Consider the following 25,231-nt stretch of genomic DNA (forward strand, 5'->3'; position numbering starts at 1 on the left):
ACTTCTAAACAGAATGCTCATAATGGCCTTTGTACATTTCCACATTTCTCTTTACAGTTCCACATTTCTCTTCATGTTTTAGGTAATGAAGTAGGAAATACATCATCTACTTTTGAATTAATCTTTCAAGCATATATGTTAATTTTCCAAATTCATGTTTTCAATCATTTTAAAGACAATGAATTATTTACCATTTTTGACAGTACTTTAAATCTTAAAACATCTGGTATGATTCCATCAATAGAAACTCTTTTCATACCCAGATTGATATTAGTATCACATGGCATAATGCCAATTTGTGATTCTATCACGTAATGATATAGCTACATTTCTCTACATATTATAAATTCCTTATTTTTTTATTAAAGTGTTACTATAAGACTATGAAATACCATCTTAAAACTCTAAAAAAGCAGTTCAGAGAACAGCTGGTAAGCATCACAAGTAAACTTTAAACTTAAAATTGAGATACCTTAAAAGGTATCTCAATTCTCAATTTGATGACTTCTTCTGAATTTCAAAGCCAACACTAATGATTGGATCTCAAAAAAAAGTGAGCAAAATTACAAAAAAGAAAATCTCTTATTACATTTGAATACTTAACTAAACTATAACATCATGATGCCCAATTAAGATCTCTTACATTTCAAAAGAAATTAGAGCATTGTATTATACCTAATGGAGAGGAGATTCAAATTGGCACCATATACTAGCTAATTAGATATCCCCTTACAGTACAATGACTAACATAATCCATTACCAAAACAGACTACAACCTCCATAGTCGATCACCTCCCTACATTGTCCACCTCCTTAAGTTGGCCTAATTTTCATAGACCAGACATGTACCACATGTACTCCATGGAAGACTGACCTCAATATATTGACCACCTCTGTAAGTTGTATCTTGACCTATTGATCTGTGACACACATTATTAATTTACCCTCTATAACTTGACCAGTTGTGTCTACTCTACACCAAGGGGTAGAAGGCGTGGGTTTTGCTCCTTAGTTGTATTATTCTTTCTTTAGTGTAAGTTCTTTTTTCATATTTTATTATTACTATGTGTTAGATTAAGCCTACTGTCCTAATGTTTATCATGTATTGCGGAAGATTTTTTCAAGGTGAAGGACTGATCTGAATTGCAGGTACATCCTAGAATTACTGTGGAGAGGTACTGGCCCTTCCCAACCAAAGCAAGTGACATGGCCTCAGGTGCTCCCCAAGGAACGTTACCCTAAGATGGAAAAACTTTCTTTGTGGACATGCCCGGGCTAGTAAGAACAAGCAGTTAAATGTCCACAGAAAGGAAAGTTACCAGAGGGCTTCGCATGGTTGCAGCTGGGGGCTGGGCACCTGCAGGAGTTGCAGGAAGAAGTGCTCTGCTAAGTTTTAGTGAATCAATCAAGCACAAGACAGCTACAAGCCACTGTGGTTAAGCCTTCAGCAAAGTGTTGAGCAAAGGGTCTCGATTTAGAACTAACTATGTATGTGTCTAGCAGCATTATGTGCTGAACAAAGAATGTCTTAGCAGTCTTTATGATTTCACCATTATATGCTCCTTTTTGTATTTCTATACCTTTTTTTTTCTTTTGACTAGTGCTGTGTATAAAAACACCCAATAAATGTAGGTAGTTACCCATGGCCTGAGCGAACCTTGGTCTCCCCCTCATAATAATCATTCTGTGTGCAGTGCTATCTCTGAGTCTCTGAGCATCTAGTTCTGAGGACAATAACATTACTGAAAAATTTGAGATATTATGGCCCAAAGGAAAGAACTCCAAGAGCTGACACTGACAGAAAAGGTTGATTTTCTACATTTTTTTGGAAAGCAGCAGCCAAGGAAAGATAGCGGAACATTTTGATGTTAGTGAGACCACAGTTAGTAACATCCAAAAACGTAAACATGAGTACTTAAAGAGATGTGGTAAAGAAAGCAGGGAATCTACAGCAGGAAAGGAGGAAAACTTCCCTCAAGGAAGTCAATGAAGCCACATAAGGTGGTTCAAACAAATGAGAGATGTTAAACACATGAACCTCTGGGCCAAAGATCCAAGAAGGTGCTAAAAAATTCATACAGGAATTTCAGGTGGCAGGTTTCCAAGCATCAGATGGTTGACACAAGAAATTTAAACTGCAAAACTAGATCTCCCAGAAGTCTTGTATGGAATATCCAATGAAGTTCCAGTAGAATTTGTGGAAGAGTTAATCAAAGAGTTCCCAGACTGCACCAGACGGGTTCAAACATGATGACACCTTTAACAGTGATTGAGTGTGGACTCTTCTTCAAGATGATGCTTGACAGGAGCCTCATCATGCAGTGTGACAAATGTTAAAAGCAGGGCAGAAAACCTTCCAAAAATGTTTCACGGTTCTGCTTTAAAGTTATCTCAAAGTAGAATTTTAGAGAAACTAAAGCCCTTGGTGATTAGTAAATTGGCAAAGCCACATGCATTCAAGAAACTGAAGTCCAAAGACCACCCCCCCATCACTTAGAGATCAAACAAATGTGCCCCCGTGACTTGACTGGTACCCTATTTAAGTAGTGGATAAGGGGTATCAACCACGAAATGAAGAAGAAGAAGAAACTGTCCTGGTCACCCACTAGAGAATCATCTCACAAAGGTAACACTGAAATTTCTGCCTCCAAGTATGTCCTCAAAATCCAACCTCTTGACCAGGCATCAGCAAAACATTTAAAATGCACTACCAAGCTCCGCTCCTGCAGTGGGTCATTACTAAAAGACAAACCTGTGGTCTGCCTGTGGAAGCAGATTCATCTGCTACATGGCTGATGAAACTGTAGCAGATAAAACTGCTTCCATAGTTCAGACAGAAATGATACAGAAGTGTTTCAAGAAAGGTGGATTTGTCACAATCCAAGAGCACAATACTTAGTCCCTTCAGACAATCCATCTCCCATGGCAGAATGTGAAGTAAATTTTTAAGGGTTTGTGGCAATGCATGATGAAGTGGCAACCCGTAATGAACCTGAGACAGAAGCAACTATCCACGTAATATTGACCTAAGTACAGATCAGAGTGTAAGTGCATGAAGCAGCTGATGAAAGTGGGAGAAGCAAGTGAGGATGACACAGAAATTACGAAGACTCCAAAAGAAGAGGGTATCAGGCATCTGATAATGCAGTTGAAGTCATCTGCTGTGAAAAAATCCCCAGGTATACTGAGCAGTGTAGACAGTGTTGAGAGGACTTTCTCCATTTATGTTTGTAATAAGAATAAGAAACAGACTAAACTTGACTCTTTTTTCAGAAAGAATGATTAAACCATGAGAAAACAGTAAATGTACTGATTGTGTATGATACTGTATGATTTTATTGTGCTTTGACTACATATGATTTCATATATTCTCTAATAACAGCTGTATAGGTCTATACATGTATCAGCAGAACTGGCCTAGTTTCTTATGTTGGCCAGTTTGTTACAGTACCTTGTGTGTCAACTTACAGAGGTTCTACTGTAATTTATAGTATACTTCTTTAGCATTGGTTACATTACTAATATTTCCAAAGAACAAATAAAAAAAGTTTAACCCAAACACAACTATTCAAAATATAAAGTATTCAAGAAAATGCTGAGAGCTGTGGGTTTTCTCTAGTGACAGTAACTCGTAACCATGAAAACTCATAACTGCCTAAGTTCACAACAAACTGTCTTAAATGTGCTGTCTTTGAATTAATCAGAAAATATAAGTGGAGTTTATTTTCACTTTTTTGAGACAGCCTATTTCTTTGGCACCCTGGGTAGAGTACCAAAAATATAAGTGGAGTTTATTTTCACTTTTTTGAGACAGACTATTTCTTTGGCACCCTGGGTAGAGTACCATGGCATTATAGCAACCTCAAATTCTTGGGCTCAAGTGATCTTGCCTCAGCCTCCTAAGGAGCTAGGGCTTTAGGTGCCTGCCACAAAGTCCAGCTATTTTTAGAGACAAGAGATCAATCCACCCACCTTGGCCTTCAGAGTACTAGGATTACAGACATCAGCCACCACACCTGGCCTTGTAAGGAGAATTTAAAAGAGGCAGAAATGGTGAAGAAAACAAAAAGAAAAACAAAAACAAAAACAAGTTTTGGCTCATCCAACAAATTTCAAAGAGCTTGGCTCATCTCAGATGAATAGAAGTATTTGTAAGTGAGTGTTCATTTCACAATATATAGGGTGTGTATGTTGAAGTGGACACAAACTACCTTAAAAACATAATAAATAAAGCAGCAGGGTGAAAACAATATGTGGAAGAAGGAACAATTTAATTTATAAATAGGCGTTTTAGAACTTAACATAGATACATTATCTGGAAATTCCAAATGACTAATTCATTAATCCATAAAGGGTTCAATTCTAAACTTCCTTTTGAAAGTAATTATTAAGCTACTAAAAGTAAAGTTTGAAATTCACTCCTAATCTTGACATATTCCAATTTTTTTTTTAAGGTTTTAAGAACTTGATTTGCTTAAGGAACAATAATAATCTGATCTGCTTAGATCACCTGGCTCTTTTTCTGTCTATGGTAAATTTACTTGGAAAGAGGTCATAAAAACATACATAGAAGAGATTGGCATTGTAGATATACATGGTATTAGAGACAACGTGTCTGAATTGAAAAAGAATAAAATGTAATAGTTTATTCATCTGAATCAAATAATTAAATGCTTTTATAACTTCTCATTTGGACTAGAAAACATGTAACAAATTTTAATTAATTCCTTAGAGCTGAGGTTATTTTAATTTACAGTTAAGTCTAATGCATAATAATCTTCCCAAGGTTAGTTTATCATTTGACAAAAAACTCAAACACAGCAAACACCTTAACATCTTTAATACACTAAACTAAGCTTTACTTATGCATTGTTTTCTCTAAATTTAACAAGTTTCCAATGACAAATGGACATTTATACCAGTAACAATTAATAAGCAACTCATACATGGTTAGAATGAATCATAACTATTGCTTCCCTCTGTGATTTATATTTAAAAGAGAATAAGCTCATTCCATGAATAAAATTCCAAATTCCGTGTTAATTACGACAATAAAGTCAAATCTTAAAAAATGCTGGTAAGTTAAAGAGCATCAGATTTGTGTTGGGGAATAAATGCCAGTAGTTTTCTGGCAACTGCTCAAAAATGCTTTAATATGAAGTTTATTCAGTCATGAAACTATCCTGAAAACAAATCATAAATTAAAGTTTATAAAATACTCGAAGAAAAATGCTATATATGAAAACAAGGTGTGAAAAGTGCCATCTGTTTCTACTGGCTATCAACAAACAACAGATGCAATGGTGATCACCAAAAGTGAGTGCTTCCCTTCTGGTCAATTAGCTTTAGAGTTTATTTTTATCTAATTTAATTTATATTAACCAGGTTATAAATATAGCTAGAAAAATAAGAAAATCGTGACCAATTTGGCTTAACTATTATAAATTAACAACAGGTGTAAAGATAGGAAATAAAATACGTATTTTACACCATGAGTGCTACTACAAAAACCTTCTCACGGATAACAGTATATACAAAATAATTAAAATCTTGACACTCCATCTCTCCCTCATTCTCTTTATTTCATACTCCTGGAAATAAATAAAATGATGGATTTCTAAGAGGCAAAAAGCAAAACAGGAGCCTTTGGCCTGTAGACCCCCACCATATAGCCAAAGTGAATTAAGTTCACCACAAAAATTGTTTGCTAAGGTTTCCTCTAAGAATCTATGAAAGAAAGAGGTTTTATAATCCATTTACTATTTCAGAGGTCACCTGAGGTTTGCTACTCTGGTATTATAAGCCTCCATAAACAACCCTTCTTTCCTTAAACTATAATAATTCAAACAGGATAAGTAAAATAAAATATGGACATGATGTACAGTAACTATTAGTCATTTCCACAGCACTAAATCCAAATGTTTCACCATTTCTTCCTAAACTAACATCCAAATATATATATATATATGAAATATTTCAGATTTTCAAGGCTTAAGTCCTACCATTAGATAGCTATTTTGTATACATGTAAAACAAGTTAAAACATAAACTTAATAAAAGTAGACTCTAATATTTGATTATTTTTTTTTTTTTTTGAGACAGAGTCTCACTTTGTTGCCCCCAATAGAGTGTTGTGGCATCGTAGCTCACAGCAACCTCAAATTCTTTTTTTTTTTTTTTTTTTGGTTTTTGGCCGGGGCTAGGTTTGAACCTGCCACCTCCGGCATATGGGACCAGCACCCTACTCCTTGAGCCACAGGTGCTGCCCTATTTGATTATCTTTTAAATAAAGACTACCACTTGGAACAGACTGATGGTTCATTGTGTTAACTAAGATGAAAAACAGATTAAACATGTTTAAGTCCCTTTCCAACATAATGATATAAAAGAAAGAGTGTTTCCTAGAAAACAATATGGTTTTCAAGCCAAAGATGCTAAAAAGAAAGTTGACTGTCTTATTACATTTATTTGGCAAAAAAGGATATATAAAAGACACAACAGAAATTAATCAGTCAGGAAGAAAGACCTCAAAATTTCAAAGAGAATAGATGATGCATGTGTGTAAAAGACTATAGAAAAATAGTTCCATGCATGTCCTTTGGCACTTTTATAAAAGATGAAAAGTCACTAGATGGCATAGAGTGCAAACAAAACAAAAACTGAAAGCTTTCAAGTTACATTAAAGTTATTAGAAAATACGCCCAAAGTACAAATATCAATTTTAAAGTAACTTCAAAAGAGACATGGGTAAGCTAATTTATATTTTCTTCAAAAGTAATTTCCTTGCCTGTAAGAAAGCATAAAGTTTCCACATAAAAAATAATGCTGAGAAAATATCTAAATAGCAAGGTATTTAAACAGAGGTATTTCAAGTTGCTTTTACAGGAATTCTAGTTTCAATGATGAAATATGGTAAAATATATAAGAAGACTATATATATAGAGTTATATATATTTTATATATGTTATATATACATATATAATTTATATATACATATAAATGTATATTTGTATATGTATATACATATATACATATAAAACACATACATGTATGTAATATATGTGTGTATATATACATATATATGATATACATATATTTATATATACATACATGTATGTTATACATATATAAATATATATATAACAGTTCCTGTCCACCTGATGTTCAGGTCCATGAGCCTACATTATTCAAAATGAATAATTACCTATAAATATGGTAAATATCTAAGTAGCACATGACTTAGAAAAATAAAGTCATGTGTTTCTTAGATCTTTCAAAATCTCAACTACAATCCATTTATATCACAATTATCTTTCAATGTAAGAGTGAGTCATATTTTTAACACCCATTAATGATATAAAACTCCATATTCAGTCTGAAGATGGAAATAGGGAAAATGCCTAAGAAATTTTTTTTTAAATGCTCAAAGAAACAGATTTAAGTGTGATACTGACAACCTCTAGCAGGAATGAGATAAAAAGAGTTCCGGATTAGTTAGGAAGGGCTAGAGGACAAAAGAATAAAGGATGGTAGCAAAAGCATTACAAAATGACTAAAAATAAGATCCAGATAAGGTACCAGAACTAAAGTGAAGGCAGACGTTACCAGGGTAACTTGGCTGGGTAATTATGAGAATAAAGGTGACTACTAGCCCAGAAATGTAAATAAAGACCCACAGCAAACTGAAGTCAAAAGAATTTGAATCTAATCAAGCTTATTTCACAGACATCTGAAAAATAAAATTAATGATAATTTCATATAATCCTCTCTATACCCAATGCAGAAAACTCTTCAAAATATATCACTGACAGTTATATAGCTTTAACTTTTATAAAGAATAAGGCAGTATATTTCACTGTAATACAGCTCTAATTATTGGTCCTCATTTTAATGTCTAAAGAAAGACTGATTTTGCTGGGCGCGGTGGCTCACGCCTGTAATCCCAGCACTGTGGGAGGCTAAGGAGGGAGAATCGCTTGAGCTCAGGAGTTCGAGACTCGCCTGAGCGACAGTGAGACCCCGACTCATGAAAAAAATGGAAAAACAAAGCCGGGCGCCATGGCAAGCGCCTGTAATCCCAGCGGCTTCCGGAGGCTGAGGCAGCAGGGTGCCCACAGCCTGAGTCTGAGGTTGTGGTAAGCTACCACGCCCACTGCACTCTGCTCAGGGGCATAGGGTGGGACCCTGTCTCAACAAAAAAAAAAAAAAAAAGAAAGAAAGACTGATTTTGTCCTAGTATTCATGTCACAGAACTTTTTTTTTTTTTTTTTGTAGAGACAGTCTCACTTCATCGCCCTCATTAGAGTGCCGTGGGCATCATACAGCTCACAGCAACCTCCAGCTCTTGGGCTTAGGTGATTCTCTTGCCTCAGCCTCGCAAGTAGCTGGGACAATAGGCACCTGCCACATTGCCTGGCTATCTTTTTTGTTGCAGTTTGGCAGGGTCTAGGTTTGAACCTGCCATCCTCAGTATATGGGCCCAGCACCCTACACACTGAGCCACAAGAGCCACCCTATGTAACAGAACTTTAAGTATTTAAAGACAAATAAGTAGGTTATTTATTATGTTAAAAGTCTCCATTCATTTATTAATCTAACAAACATACAAAAACAATTACAATTGTGATTAGGGCAGCAAAAGAAAACAGTGGTAAGGAAACAATCTTTCAATTATTTCCCAGAATATGATTTCTAGAACTTCATCATTCAAGTCAGTCACCCTCTTACCCACATATTAATATTGTACTGGGTTTTGTCCTCATAACTCATACCAACCCAAAATGGGGGATAATAGTAAAAGATCAACTAATGTTTCACAACAAATGTATAGTCTCTTAAGTCATTTTCTATTTGTTAAGAGTTGAACTAGAAATACATTTTAGCATTATGTCACATAGCACACATAAAACATTACATTAAAATAAAAGAGGCAAATCACTAAAGACTTTATGTTACATAATTCCATTTATATGAAATGTCCAAAATAGGTAAATCTATAATGACAGAAAGTAGATTAATGGTTTGCTGAGGGCTTGGAGGTGGTAGGTGGGAAATGGGGAATCACTGCTAATGGGCATGTAATATTTTTTGGGGGGTAAGAGAGCAGGAGTCTGAGGTTGCTGTGAGCTATGATGATGCTACAGCACTCAATCCCAAGGCAACAGAGTGAGACTCTGTCTGCAAAAAAAAAAAACACTCTTTTTCTTTTTCCCTTTTATTATCTCTTCCAGATGACCAAAGAGGATTATGTTAACCTGTTATTTGTATTTTTTTGTTTCTTTTTCTCCTATTTTTCATTTTTCTTTAATTTTTATTTCATTTTATTATTTTCCTCCCCCTCCTCCTTTTATCTCTTTTCTCTCCCTTTTCTGTGGGAATGACAGAAATAGAATCCAGATTATGGATGACAAAAATGATGAAGGGAATTGAAGGAAAGTGGAAAATCAGCAAAAGGAAATCTAAAATTTGACTTAAGAAATTAACAAAAGTAAAGATAAAGTCTCCAAAAATCTTGACAAAATTAGAAAGGCTAGAACAGAGCTTAAAGACTTGAAGGAGTAATTCAGAGAGATTCAAAAAGTAGTAAAAAGTTTCAACAACAGATTAAATTCGGGAGAAGAAAGAATCTCAAAGGTTGAAGACGAGTCTCTCAAGCTAACTGAGCCATTTAAAGATGCAGGAAAGAATCCTATAGAGTGTTATGGGATAACACAAAGTACACAAACATATGAATTATAAATATCCCTGAAGGAGAAGAAAAAGAGTCCCCCAAAACATAAATGGAAGCCCTGGTTGATAATATTATAGCTGAATATTTACCAAGCTTTGCCAAAGATTCAGACACACACATACCCGATGGATATTGAATACCAGGTCACTCCAAAAAAAGTGACCTTAATAGCTAAACACAAGATAATGTTAAAATATGAAGTAGAAGGAATCTGCTTCTTTAGATATTGTTTCCTGCTCCAGATATTTGACTTTGTACAACACCTTAGGTTGGCTCTGCCTATATCCCATCTATATTTATTTGTTTGTATAGGGAGAGTACTTTCTAAAAGTATAGTCCTTTTTCTTACACTTAGAAATAGTTCTTTTAACCCATTATATGTAACCTTTAATCTTCAGTGGTTTTCCAAGTAACTTGTCTATTTTCTGGCTAATCTTTTTACCACCTTTTGATTAAAAAAATAAAGTAGGAGAAAAATATTAATATAATAGGGGTATGCTCACCTTGAAAAGTACTGTATTTTATTAAAACTGTCTCAAAATATGCTATACTCTTTCAATTTCCATAATTCCACACCAAAAAACCAGAGTAGTAGACTAAAATAAACAATGACTTTTCTCAGTATCCAGATATAGTTAAGTTTTGCTGAGGCATTCTACACTCTGTTAAACTCTCTAGCTATGATAAATGGAGAATGGCTATCACCAAGAAAAAGTAAATGTCCTTGTAACGGCAACCTGTTATCACCTAAGTCAACAAATCAAAAAGATATCCATTGCTTAGACAAAAAAGCTGACATACAATAAGCCAAATGTTTCAGGTAGATTTGGAGAGACTAGTTAGGAAAGGAAAAAAATGGGAAGGAAAACAACTCTATCTTGATTTTGATTCTTAATACAAGAAAAGGTTTCAAAGTAGTCACAATTTGGAGGAAAAAAGCAAACCACCATACATCAGTAGCAAAATAAACATACTGGTGGTTCCCACACATACATGCAATCAACATACTTATTAATCTGTTGCTTCTTAATTTTACTTTTTTCAATTTGTTTTTTTATTTTTTGAGGAAAAGTCTCACTCTGTCACCTTGGATACAAGTACAGTGCCATCATCATAGTTCACTGCAACCTCAAACTCCTGGGCTCAAGCAATATTCCTGCCACTGCCTCAGAAGTAGCTGAGACTACAGGTGCATGATACCACACCTGGATAATTTTTCTATTTTATGTAGAAATGGGGTCTCAGAGTCTCATTCTTTCTCAGTCTGGTCTCAAAATCCTGACCTCCAAGCAATCCTCCCACCTCAGCTGCCCATAGTGCTAGGGTTACAGATGTTTAGTCACTTTGCCCAGCTCTCTCTTCTTTTTTTCAAATATTAACTTCCTCAAAGCAGAATAACCTTCAAACATTTTATTAACTTCTAGACTATTGCACAGTGAATGATAGATGTGATGTCAATGCTTAAAAAGCTTTACACACAAGCTTAAAAAGGAAAACCATTAACATCAACTGAAAGTACAAACAAAAGGAATGCTAAATTTAATACTTAATGTAAATAAAATCAAACATACAAGTTAGTAGGTAGATATGTCCCAGGCTTCCCAGACTACGCTCAGAAAAAAAAAAAAAACAGGAACATTCTGATATCTAACTATAGAGTACCATATTCCCAACTTTGCTGTCTAATAACCAAAACTTTGACAAGAAATCCATACTCCTCAGCTAAATGTCTGTCTACAGACTTCAGAAAAGACATGAGTTATTAATTCAAGCTACCTGGGTTTTATTCCTATTCTGCTACTTACTATTCATGTAATCACAGGCAAGTTACTGAAGCTTTCTGTGCCCCAGTTTCATTTTTAGTAAAACAGGAGATCCAATAAACATCACCTTGTATTTTTAAAAAGAAGCCAGATGGAGGATTTAGTACAGTGTCTAGCACATAATAAGCCCTCAATAAATGTCAAGTATATTAGACCATTCTCTCTTTTTTTTTAATTGTTGGGGATTCATTGAGGGTACACAGAAGCAAGTTACACTGATTGCCTTTTGTTAGATAAGGACCATCATGTATTTGTGTCCTGCCCCCAAAAGTGAATCCTATCCCTTGACCCTCAACGCCTCTCTCCTTCTCTTTCTCAGCTCTCCCTGTCCCCAACTCCCCACTGTGTATTAGGACCTTAATTGTCCTCTTATTAGAATTGAGTAAATAATAGGATTCTTATTTCACCTATCCTCTTTTGATTTGCCTACCTTTGAAACATGTAATGAAATAAAACACTCAAAGGAAAAGTAGTAGAAAGAAATACCAAATAATAAAATGTTGGATTTATTAATAATAGTAATAATACCGCAGAACTTACTCAAATATTCCATTTTTACTCTCTTATCACCACCATATTATTTTTAAACATAATGACATAAAGTATCAAAAGTGAGAATCATAAAGTATAAAAAGTGTGAAAGAATCGTAAAATATAGTAAGGGGTAAGGAAAACTATTCAGTCAAAATAGGATTTCAATCTAAAGCAGCCCTAATCATTTTTTATTTTGGATGGTTTTGGATCATCTCAACAAAGTTCAGTGATAAGATTAAAATGATTCATGTTTAATTATACTACAAAATCTGAATTTTTAAAAATTTTTTAAAATTGGTCCACAAGAATATATTAAGTCATATATCTGATAAAATGAATTAATGAAACAAGAGAAAATCATTTTCAGTAGCATGATATAACTTAGCGCTACCTTTATAAATTGTACAATCCCTGTAACCTAAAAGAACATAACTAATTTGACAGTAACTGAACAGAAGTAACAGAAAAAATGACCACTTAAAAAGTTTTACTGAGTGGGTATATTATTTTGAAATGGAAGACTGAACCTTAGGGTATGTCATGATTACCATGTATATTAATATGAAGGAAAAATCTTCTTCAGAGCTTTTTAAAATCTTGTACAGTAACCATGTTTCTAAATAGTAAGATTTTATTTGACCTTCAATATGCATTTGAATGCTTATAAGAAAATTATCATACTATATACTTTCTAAAATTAGCCATGAAATCCTTTCCTGGTTTTTCATTCATCAATGTCTATATTAAATATGAAACAAGAAAACTAGAGACAAAGAACAAAATGAAAGGAATTGGATTAAATGAGAAATTTAAAAGCTTTCTTGTAATTCTAAGATGAAAAGGCAGATAGGTAAAAGAAAAAAAAAGGAGTCTTTAAGTTGTTAAGAATCCTCTTTTATCTTAGGTATTACTGAACAGTGGGCACAAAAATATCACTATAATATTCATAATTTCCCTCTATACAGTAACTCCAAAGCAGAAGATGATAATAATGATAAAAAGGATCTCTTTAAATAATTAAAGAGACTGGAAAAATAATATTTCAAAAGGGATAATCTTTTAGATATAAATACATGAAGTAATAACTTCTCTAAGATCTTAAGACTAACTGTAGATAGCAGTCTTAAGCAGTTACAGAAAATATTATAGAAATAGAAACTAGCAAACTTATTTTTTAAAAAAAATTCTCTCTAGTTCCTGTATAAACAAAATATATTTTTGAAGCCTAATAAAAATGTTTCAAACTAGTAGGGATCACAAATAAAACTATTTCATTCATCTATTTAGAGCACCCAAAATATATGAAAGAAGTAACAATCCCCATATCTGCCTCACCAATATCATATAACCCTATAATATAAACTCAATGAAAAAAATCTAAGTGATTACTCATAAATAAGGTCTTTCAAGTGATTATAAAATAGGGGATTATTTGACTATAGATTTTTTTTAACTTTTAAGAAAACTGATACTTGAAGGAAAAAAAAATAAAGACTATATAATATGAAACAGGAAACAAATGATAACTTACCCTAAAAATATCTTTATGTCTCCCTTGCAGAGAGATTTTTTTGAAGTGCCTGCCTCAGCTAAAGCAGGAAAGTAAAAAATGTCTCCCCTAAGAAGTCATATCAACAAGCCAGACTTATAAAAGCTTGGAGCAGAAATTTACATTACTGATATAATAGAAAACACACACACCAAAAAACTTAATCTCAGATGATAGAGATCCTCAAGTAGCTTGCAATAACAAATATAAATGACTTCTGATATACAACTGTGAAAATAAATGAACTACAACTACATGGATCAACATATATGAATCAAATATAATGTTGGTCAAAATATCAAGCTACAGAAGAAAAGTTTGATTCCATTCATACAGAATTCAAAACCTGCAAAACTTACACTATACATTATTTATAAATACACAGATTGAGAATGTAATCACACAAAAAAAGAAGAAAATGAGAACTATAAATTTGAGGAAAGAGGTAGCCTCTGGGCTAGATGAATGAAGATGAGATTGCCTAGGGATTCACAGGGGACTATAGGGGATTTGAGGATGTTCTATTTTTAAACTGGGTGGCACCTGCACTGGTGTACTCATTTATTATGACTTCAAATGAACATATACTATAAACTCTCAGGTAAGTATGGAATTTTCTATAAGTGTTTTCCATATTTCATAATATAGAAAAATAAATTCTTAAGAATAACCAATGGTAATACATGTTACTTTCTTTTGGCTCCTGAGTATATGTTTACCCTGTCTTTCTTACTCTCTTAAATTTTGGCCTCAGAATCTTATGATCATGATAAGGAATAAGTTACCGTATTTCTTATTGGAATCTTTTTGGGTTCTGGTGGCACATCCTGTGGAACAAATTTCACTGGTTCCTTAATCTGTCTCCTTGATCGTTTGGTCCCATCTGGTAAGGTTTCCATAGCCATGTCTGCTTCCATGTCACTGCTCCCTGCTTGGTCACATTCTGAGCACTGCCTACATAAAGGGAAAAAAAAAAAAAAGGGAAGATCATATATTTATTATTATCTTCTAGCTTTAACTACAGCTTCTGTAAGTAAAAAAAAATCCAAGTAATGTTTAGACCATATAAAAATATATACAGGTTTAAAAAAAATATACACAGGTAATGTTATTACAGGGTATATTATGATTAAAAATACAAAAATGCACATATACTTCTCTAAGAATGACTACTATGAATACAATATATAAAGCAATTTAATGTATCTCTGTAAGAATAAGAAGACACGCAACAATGCTGTATATTTAAGTAAACCAATGTTAAGATATTTAATACTGGTTAAAAAAGCAGTTTCCCTTTGGAAATCATGACTTTTCTATAAGTGACAAACACTGTGACATTTTAAAACCAAATGTCCTTGATGGGCCTTGATAACTATGCCATTGTCATAGTTATCACATCTTCTAATCGTAGTCGTAGTTAATGACAAGCTGTGCTGGAAATACTTCTTAAACTATAGAAATAAACTCTTAAAAACTGTTGGAAAAAAACAATCATTTTAGTTGGTGATTCATATACTAAAGTACTTATAAAGCATTTTAATATGGGCAACAGTAAAAATAACTGAAATTTGAAACTTTATATCAGGGGCATCCATTGCAACTTTCTGTGATGTCAGAATTATCTATGTCTATACTGTCCAGAATAATAGCCACTAGCCATATTTGCCTGTGGGGCAATTGAAATGTGGCTGATGTGACTAAGGAACTGAATTTTTAAATTCAAACTTTAGTTAATTTAAATTTAAACAGCCACATGTGGCTAATGGCTAACATTTAGACAGCAAAAATCTAGACAACAACTGATGGAAATCTTTATATTACCAATTAACTGTACTGCTTCTTGTTTGAGACATAATCAACAAAACTTTTGATGTGAAATTGGACACTTCATATTTAATGACCTAAATAACATCAATAGGCTTTCTAATATGCTATAGCACTTTCTTCTTATGAAGAAACTCTTAAAGTTTCTGAAGCACATAAAATCCGCAAGAAATATACTCCATTGTATTTAAAAGAAGGGTAATATGAATGTCTCAAAACAAACTGGTAAAAGAACACTATGAACAAGCAATCCTTTGAAATTGGTGGAAAAATATCAGCTTCCTACATCAAACAAACAGAGGTAGTTTTAAGAGCTGAAATAGTAAGATTAAAAAAATACCTACTGTATATGAGGAAAACACACTACCTTTTGTACACATTACCACTTAAGGAGTTGGGGTTCACTATTTTCTAAAACTGGAAAAGGTAATTTGTATAAAAAGAATACTCATGTTCATTCCAAAGTATTCCATTTCCTTCCTATATTCTCCTACCTGTAAGAAATCACTGTTAAAATCTGAACATCTGTCTCTCTCTTGCACTAAAATTAATAAAAGGCTAAAACTCATTATAAATACCATAAACGTTTATTAAACATCTGTAGAGATTCAATATGCCTAAGTCAATAAAAAAAATTCAGAAATGCCTGTCAAATGTTCTAGATTTTCAAGGAAAAGCTGCACTCAAAAATTACTAGCACAAATAACCCATACCAGAAATAAAGCCTTCTGTGACACTAATTCAAAAATAAAACATTAAATTACAAGTAAAAGCATAAATATGGGGGCAAATTTTTGATAAATTCATTCAAATTAAAAACAAAAATAAAGTATATGAAAAATTCTTAACAATAAATAATATAAAATAATAAAGAATTATAAACAAAGTGGACAGAATTCCTGCCTTAAATAAGAATCCACTGCTAAGACACCAGTTAAATGAAAATCATTTCTCCAAAAAGCTATTATAGCCTTATTCACATAACACTGTAATAAATGCTTATGAATATATCAATTCAAAAATATGCCAAACACTTTATTATGAATCAAAAAAAATAAACCACACACAAATCACACATAAACGAAAACCTCCATGAAACAACTTCAACTTGTTCTGCTAAAACTAAGAATAAATCAGCTGAAACATTTAAATCTCCTCCATTTTACTTACCAATAACTATTTTTGGTTTTTCTTGGCATCCTTGTAAGAGGAGGATCCAGACATCCAAGATGGTAATGGAGTTTACAGGTATCGCACAATAAAAGAAGATGCTGATCATGGTTCTTCTTACAAATCCCACAACTTTGAGTAAAGGCAGCAAATAAGTATTTGAGTAATTATCATAGTGAAACGAAGTTTATTTGTAGCATAATTTTCGAATTTTAAAATTTCACACTAACTCAGTATTTGTTTGTTGAGATCAGAAATATTTCTCATAGTGCACATCTTTTTTAAAAATAGCTTGGACTGACCATAAATCTAAACATTACTAAAGTCAACACACTCAAAAAAAAAAAAAGATATATGTATATACACATACATGCTATTTAGTCTCAACATTACCTTCATTTTAATTTTAATTGTCACTTAAAACCCATTTAACATTAGTTTGCTTTTTCTCTAGATACATAAATTATCAAACAAAATAATTTTATGATTTTCTAAAATACAAAAGAAGTTACTTCACAAACAAAATTTACTTTCCCTTACCATGAATTATACTTTTCAAAGAGTCTACATTCTACAACACGTAAGTAAGCTACCTATGAACATAAGTTCCTTTTCAAAATCAGATTTTCAGTCTTAAAATACCAATTGATATTTATTGCATAGACTACAGAGTTTCACAATTGTTTCTGTTATTTTGGAGTTTTTTTTTTTTTTTTTTAAGAAATCTAACTTGTGTTGTGCAAAAAAGCAATTTAACTATTCCTGAGAACAGAACCAATATGGCCCAGAAATCTAGGGAATACTTATATTGGGAAGGTACAAGGTGAGGAAAAGTTATTGAAACCCTAAAAGCCATTGATGTACAGAAAGAGCAAAAGAAAGACGATGGTTAGAATTTTTAATACTTCTAGAAAAAACAAACCACACACAAACAAAAACCTCCATAGAATAAGCAGAACCTGGTCTCAGAGTAAAAAAAAGAAATCACTTTAAAATATATTCTGAACCAAAAATAAATTGTTGTCATAGAAGTCAGAAGTATAGTGATATGCCTGATGCTCCATATGAACCAAGTTGTTTGGAAAACTGTCCTGAGAACATGCTAACATTCACACTGTACATTAACAAAATAGTGGGCTTTTCTCCTATTTCAAGGAAGTTATTTGCTATTACTTGTAGGGAGAGCCTCCAAGAAAAACAGAAGGTAGTATATGGATATTGATACTACTGTTATTGCTATTTCTGACAAAGAAGTTTTGAGAAAATATTTATGGATTTATATAGATGTGTACATATACACTTATATACATGTACATCATACACTTACAAAACACACCAGCATCTTCATAATCACTTAATATTTAAGTTACATGAGGAAAAGTGACATCCTAACCTATTTAGGTATGGAAAAGTATTAACTATGTAAAATTGTAATAAAGGTGAACACTATAAAATATTAAGCAAAGAAGAAGTAAAGGGCTCAGCACCTGTAGCTCAAGTGGCTAAGGGCACCAGCTACATACACCAGAGCTGGCAGGTTCAAATCCGGCCCAGGCCCGCCAAACAACAATGACAACTACAATCAAAAAACAGCCGGGCGTCGTGGCAGGCACCTGTAGTCCCAGCTACTTGGGAGGCTGAAGCAAGAAAACTGCGTTAGCCCAAGAGTTTGAGGTTGCTGTGAGCTGTGACGTCACAGCACTCTACCCAGGGCGACAGCTCAAAAAAAAAAAAAAAAGAAGTAAAGAACAAAAATAGTTCTGTAAACAAAGGATACAGAGAAAAAAGTATGAAACATACTCAAATCTAAAACTTATCTTCATCATCCACCACCTACAAAAGCAATAGTTTCAGACTACATATATGATATCCATCACTACCTAAAAATACAAGGCTCTACAGCTCATTCAAGTAAAATAAATACACCCATTTAACTATTTTGCTGTTTTAATTATTCGAGACAATAATAATGTCATTTACAGTAATGTTCCAATTCCTCAAAGAAAACTGCTCATTTCCATGGAGCACATGCAGATATATTCCCAGTTATTCAAAGGCTACCAAAAGTCATTCATCTTACTCAAATAGCAACAAAAATGTCTTCCTTCTATCATTCAACCTGGAAAGCATATTTTATAGAATGAACTTCAAATGCATTTAACTTAAATTCTAGTGTAAACATAACTAATGCTTAAATGTTTAAAATATCTTACTATTAAGTGTTAGTTAAAAAACACATGGTATTACTCTATCATATTTTCATTACTTGCCTATAAAGTACTGCAGGAAGGGTAGAAGTCTTTTGTGTGCCTCCTTCTTTTTTACTTGGTTTTCTCTCCTTGGGTGCTCGCAAAATTGCCGGTATAGTCAACTTCTATTGATTTGAACAAATGCAGTATATATTGTTTTAAGGAAGAAATAAAAGCAACTTTTTCCTCTATTCACCACTCAAGCCGACTAAATATATTAGGACTGTTAGGGGAAAATCTGCTTTACCAGCCATTATACTAGCAAAAAGATTAAAATGAGTTTTTTCTAATGTTATATCCATTAGAAATCTGTAATTACATACTTTCATCAATTTTCAATGGTACACTAAAACAGTATGAAAATTAAACTTTTTTAGCTTTAAAAGTGAAAGACAAGAATAAGCGTTGAGGAAGCTTAAAAAAAAAATAACACAGTACACTCGACAAAAAGAATATTGAGGCTGTTTATTTTCCTCAACATCCCAGCTATACTGGTGCTCCACAGGTTAATGAGAAAAATTATCTTATTGGACCAAACTCTATAACAAAGCAGACAAGATGCTCTTTGGGTTTCTACTAATCTGCAGTATGCTGGTTTCTCAGACAGCAACCATCTATCAAAGTCATTTCTTAGTAGCCTGGTGGGCCCACATCTGTTCAACCAACTAAACAAAGTGTCATGTAAGCAGTACAAATGAATTCTACTTCCGCTGTATACTTTACACTTGCACAAGGAAATTTGCCAACCTCTGTTAAAAAGTCATTTTTTAATAAATAAAAATGCCCTTTATAGTAGACAATATTTTACACTAAATTAGGAGATTCTTATGAGAGAAACTTGTAAATGAAACGAAAACACTAGTAGGAAGATAAACTAAAGCCTTGTACTCAATATTAACTTCTCTTAATATTAAAATTACCATAATCTTCCAAAAATCTATCAACAACCTATCAATGGAGAAAAAAGGCTAAATTCTTCCAGGGCAATTACTTATTCTCACCTTTTAAAATAAATTATTTTTCAAAATATAAGCCATATACACTGTTCACTGAAAAAAAAAAAAGCATCTTCAGAGCTAGTATGGCACAGTAGAAATCATTATGTATCACTTCATAAAATAATGTATCTAAACAAATTGTTTGACAGATGGGACACTGTGTAAAACTCGGAAACAAGTACACAAAAAACGTTTGTTCTCAGAAAAGCCTCCTATACAAATAAAACTACTTTTGTAGAGGAAAGACCACAAACAGTGGGTCTCCATAATTTTGAAAAATATAACTGAAATTATTTGAAAAAATTGTTACTGATTCATCAATTATATATACAGCACTAAAAAAAAGATATTCAAAGAACTCTATTTGACAATAATTCTTTCTTTCAACACCAAGAATTTTAACAGCCTAAAGTGTTTTAAGGATAAAGTTCTGTTCTTTTTTTAATAACCATTATCATAACTAGTGTTAAAGGGGAAAAAAACTACACTTTAACATTAAAATTTAAAAAACATTTCTTACACAGATCAAAACAAAATTAACATGAAAATGATCCTTCTAGTTTGCAATTTTAAATCACCTAAATTTTTTTAAAAGAACTGAAAATAGCACAAAAACTGGAAAAAAATAGGGCAAGGAATCTAAAATTGCTACATTAAAGGAAGGAAGAAGCAGTAGGAGAAACTCATGCTTCAAATCTTCACTTTATCACAAATGACAGTTCAATCAGTAACAGCAAATGAAAAATTTTGCAAATAAGATAGCTGTTGAAACAACCAAATTAAGCTACAAGTTCTCACTAGGTAGCTGCCAATGCACTATATGTATTTCAGGCAGAAGTCATTATCCCACAGGACTAGGTCCTCATCAGAGTTCTTCAGTTAGCAGAGTGACAGTTCCATCAGAAATCTGTTCTTTAAAAATCATACAGAGAGTAAGAACTGAAGAAGACAGCAACTGGAAAGAAACTAACCTGCCCCGTGATTCTGCCTAACAAGGCCCATATTCCTTGCCCTTCACTTCGAAGTTTTCCATTCAGGTTCTGTAGTTCTTCTAAAGATTCACAGAGCTACAAAATAAATAAATTTAGTGAACCTCATTAAATATGTTAAAATTTAAATTAATTAATATTGATGTTTAATCAATAAACATCCAAGAATATCTACGTTTCTATTCCATATATTTTTAATATATTGAAGTCACAATACCACTGGCTATGCAATTATTTAGCACCATCTTACATGCTATGCAAGCATTTTGTTTTATGCTAGCATTTTTACTAACAATAATACCTACATTTATATATTGTTATAGTTTACTACATAATTTCACACAGATTCTGCTAATTAATTCTCATGATTCTATCAAGATGCATTTCTACCATTTTCCCAATGAGAAAACCACTGATCATGGAGTTTGGTGAGTTGGCCAAGATCACAGAACTAGCAAAAATCCCCAGTATGCCTTTCCTACCTATATGAACCTGGACAAATTACTTCACCTCTTCAAGACTCAGTTTCTGAAAATAGGAGCAATAACCATAATATACACAGTAAAGATAAGATGAGAATTAAATGAGTTCATGCATGTAAAGAGATAAGAATTATACCTGGCACATAAAGTGGTCAGTAAGAGATAGTGAAGATAATGAAGATAATAAGGGGTTAGGAATTATAGGGAAGAACCCCAAAGTTCTAGAAGAATTTCAAAATGAAACATAAACAGAAAGGCCATAAAAATCACAAATCATCAATAAGATCTATTACATTATGTTACAGATTTTTATAGCCAACTTACCTTATTATATTCCACATGAAGCTTTTCTTGTTCATTCTCTAATTTATCCTTTATATTCTTTTGTTCAGCCATATTTTCCTGAATTTGAATCATGCGCATATTTCTCTCTATTTAAATTAAATATCCAATTTTACTTTAGTAGAAAATAAAAGCTGATTTACAGAATATACAAAGGAAGGAATTAGCCAAAGAGATAGCCACATAGATAAATCTACATTGTTTAAAACACTTTTAAGTATAATCACAAATACACACAACTTATTAGGAAAACATGCCTCTTAGTGAGCCATATATAGCATGGCTAACAAATTTCTAAAAATTAAGATTATATCGAGTATTTTCACTAGCAAATTGTTCTCAGTGAAAATGTGCATGTATCAATGTCTATACTAACCAAAATAATAATTCACAAAATCAGCAGTGAGGGCTGGTTGTTTATGCTTTCTCCTTCCATCCACACTAGAACTAGTATCTGAATTGTCGACTGGAAAGATATCTGTACTGATCCCCATTAGTTCTGCTTTCCGCATCAGTTTACGAATGGCTGAAGCACTACTAGTGAGTGGTCTGGGCAATTTTTCCCTTGGAACCCAGGCCTGGGGTCTGGTTGATCGAGCTAGCTCTGCTTTGGCACGGTACTGCTGAAGCCGGGCATTGATCCTTGCCTATAAAAGAAACACATACAAAATTTTAAAGGATAATAAAATGAAACCTATTCCTTATGATTTTTACCTTCATATTTAGACAAAGTAAACAGAATTTTTTATGTCAGTGCAAATTCCATATATCAATAGCCCTTAAGAAATACTGTATAATTCTTGAGTTACAATAAACTAGATCTACCCAAGTAACAACTGTCCTAATTTATGATAAGAATTGTGAGAAACTAATCTGATTAAGTTGACGTTTCTCTTCTCAATAACTGCAATAGACTCCATAGATTTAATTAATGTATATAGACACATATTTTAAATAATGCGCAAACTGATCAAATCCTTTGAACAAACTCAAAAGCAGTATAGTCAATATATTGCACTGATAAAATAATTTTTTATCAGCTGCATTTTTCAATGTGGAAACATACTTTATAAATTACTGCTGACTAGATGAAGAATAATATAAGCAGCCACAAACTGTACTCAAAATTTACCTTACCCACATCCACTGCCTAAGTAACTAACCAAATTACATAATTATACTTCCCATGTCACCTGGAAAACACATGAAATCTGAAATCCATAACCTTAAAAGAAAAACAATACAAAGTTTGACATGAATCTCATACCTGTGCTTCTGGTGATAGCTGTTTCTCTCTCTCTTGCAAAGACATTTTACAATAGGATTGTAAAGCCAAGTAGTTTTTTCTCTTCCACTTTCTGTCTAATCTATCTGCATGTTGCTTACAATAAGCAAAAAATGGATCTGCTATATCCTATACAAAAAAAAAAAAAGAAGAGGGTTACGTGAATATTTTCGAATACTCCGAGTCATTAAAAACCTAACAAAAAAGAATTAAATAAATTTCCTTTTTGAAGAATCTCCTAAAGTTACTTCTATAATAAATTACAAAAGTAGTTTTTTATACATAATGAGAAAAATTAGTGCTAAACCTTAATTCTGTGCATTAACCTCAAATCATCAACTTCCAAACAATAAGGTTTTTCTTTAAAGGATCTTATAGACTTAAAGATACTGAAATCAAATCTAATGTATTATTTGGTGTACTTGTAGAGTCATCCCTCAATATTGGCAGTGAGGGATTTGTTCCAGGACCTCTCCTGCCACAGGATACCAAAATTCACAAACACTTGAGTGCCTTATTAAAAAATGGCATACTCCCCATAGAGTTTAAATCATCTCTAGATTCCCTGTAATATCTAATACACAAAAGTAATTGCTGTGCAAATAATTGTTACACTGTACTGGTTTTTTATCTGTACTATTTTTTATTTGTGTTGTTAATTTTTAATTGTTTCTTTTTTTTCAAATATTTTTGATCCATGGTTGAATCTGCCAATGAAGAATCTACCGTCACAGGGGGCTATATTTTCTTTTCTTTTATTTTATTTATTTTTGAGACAGAGTCTTACTTTGTTGCCCTTGCTAGAGTGCAGTGGCACCTTAGCTCATAGCAACCTCAAACTCTTGGGCTCAAGCAATTCTCTTGCCTCAGCCTCCTGAGTAGCTGGGACTACAGGTGCACATCTGGCTTTTTTTTTTTTTTTTTAAAGAGACAAGGTCTCACTCTGCCTCAGGGTGTTCTTAAACCTGTGAACTCAAGGAAATCCACCTGCCTCAGCCTTCATAGGTGCTAGGGTTACAGGCTTGAGCCACCATACCCAGCCTCTATGTATTATTTTAAATTATATATATTATAAATGTATTATTATATACTATATATATATTACTGTTGTTTTTTAAAAGAAGGCTAGCACAGTGACTGACACCTGTAATCCCAGCACACTGGGAGGCCAAGGCAGAAGGATAGCTTGGGGCCAGGAGTTTGAGATCAGCCTGGAATATAGTAAGACCTAATCTCTACAATAAACAAAAAAATTAGCCAGTTCTGAGGGCATGTGCCAGTAAGTCCTAGCTACTTGGGAGGCTGAGGAAAGAGGATTCCTTGAGCCCAGGAGTTTGAGGTTGCAGTAAGCTATGATGATCCCACCCTACCTGAGCAACAAAGCAAGACCCTGTCTCAAAAAATAAATGAATACAGTAGAATCAGGGGACTGTAACAAACTGGTCAACAAACAGAGGTAGTAAACATAAGGACCTAGGCCTACTCTGATGTCACCTATGGGTGGTGCATGTCCAGTCTATGAAAAGTAGGTGGTCAACATAGAGAGGTGGTCTACTATGGTAGTACTATGGTGATTCTACTGTAAATAAATCTTCAAATGGAATCACAGCTCTCTCACAGACATCCTTCATGGTTTAGCCTAATGGTACACTTTTTTATATATGGAAAGTAAGGTATTAAAAAACATATATTCTATCAAAAATCATAATAACTGTAAATATTTATAGCCAAAAAAACTAACTTCCAATGTGATTGCTAACAAAATCATAAGTAGTTCATTCCTTTGTTCTGTCTCAAGAAGGAACAGTAAAGATAAGCTATGTATAACATTTTTATCTAAGTTACGTTAAAAAAATCTCTTAGTAAGATGAGGTTTTACAACCCAAAGAGAAATAATGACATTAGCAAGGAGGACACATGAGAAAGCATAGAGAAAACATGTTTAAATCTAATGTGTTGTGGGAGGAGTCAAGATGGCCCACTTGAAGCAGCTTTTGCCAGAGGCTCCTGTCCAGAGGGAGAAATATTAGACTGAAGTAGACTCAGAGAAACCGAAGGTGAGGAGCTAAGAATAGAGAAGAAAGTGAAGGTGCACATCCCTGCTGAGATAAGTGGCAAGGCTAGGAAAGAGGAAGAAAGACAACAAAGATTAGGTGTATCAGGTAGGAAGCAACCAGTTGGAAGACGCTCATTGCCAAGAGGACAGGATCCCCCTCCCCCAAACAAGAGGCTCCTGGAGGGTTTCCTGGGAAC

At 33.2% G+C, this 25,231-nt stretch overlaps 1 protein-coding gene across 6 annotated transcripts in view; it reads right to left on the reverse strand.

Annotated features, from left to right (window-relative positions):
* The window catches only part of PHF14 (PHD finger protein 14), a 195,480-nt gene that overhangs the window by 103,553 nt on the left and 66,696 nt on the right, over positions 1–25,231 (reverse strand). For all 6 annotated transcript variants that reach the window (XR_008383698.1, XR_008383697.1, XM_053609493.1 and 3 more), the window contains exons 8-14: positions 22,961–23,107; positions 22,070–22,340; positions 21,676–21,782; positions 20,852–20,947; positions 18,904–19,007; positions 16,634–16,765; positions 14,422–14,590 (exon numbers count right to left, since the gene is read on the reverse strand). Coding sequence is in view for 4 of the 6 variants with exons in the window: in XM_053609493.1 (XP_053465468.1) it covers positions 14,422–14,590; positions 16,634–16,765; positions 18,904–19,007; positions 20,852–20,947; positions 21,676–21,782; positions 22,070–22,340; positions 22,961–23,107 (1,026 nt within the window). In the remaining 2 variants the exon portion in view is untranslated. The remainder of the gene's footprint in view (positions 1–14,421; positions 14,591–16,633; positions 16,766–18,903; positions 19,008–20,851; positions 20,948–21,675; positions 21,783–22,069; positions 22,341–22,960; positions 23,108–25,231) is intronic.

Source organism: Nycticebus coucang, chromosome 11 (genome assembly GCF_027406575.1).
Source record: "Nycticebus coucang isolate mNycCou1 chromosome 11, mNycCou1.pri, whole genome shotgun sequence".
In the NCBI taxonomy this organism is placed as follows: domain Eukaryota; kingdom Metazoa; phylum Chordata; class Mammalia; order Primates; family Lorisidae; genus Nycticebus; species Nycticebus coucang.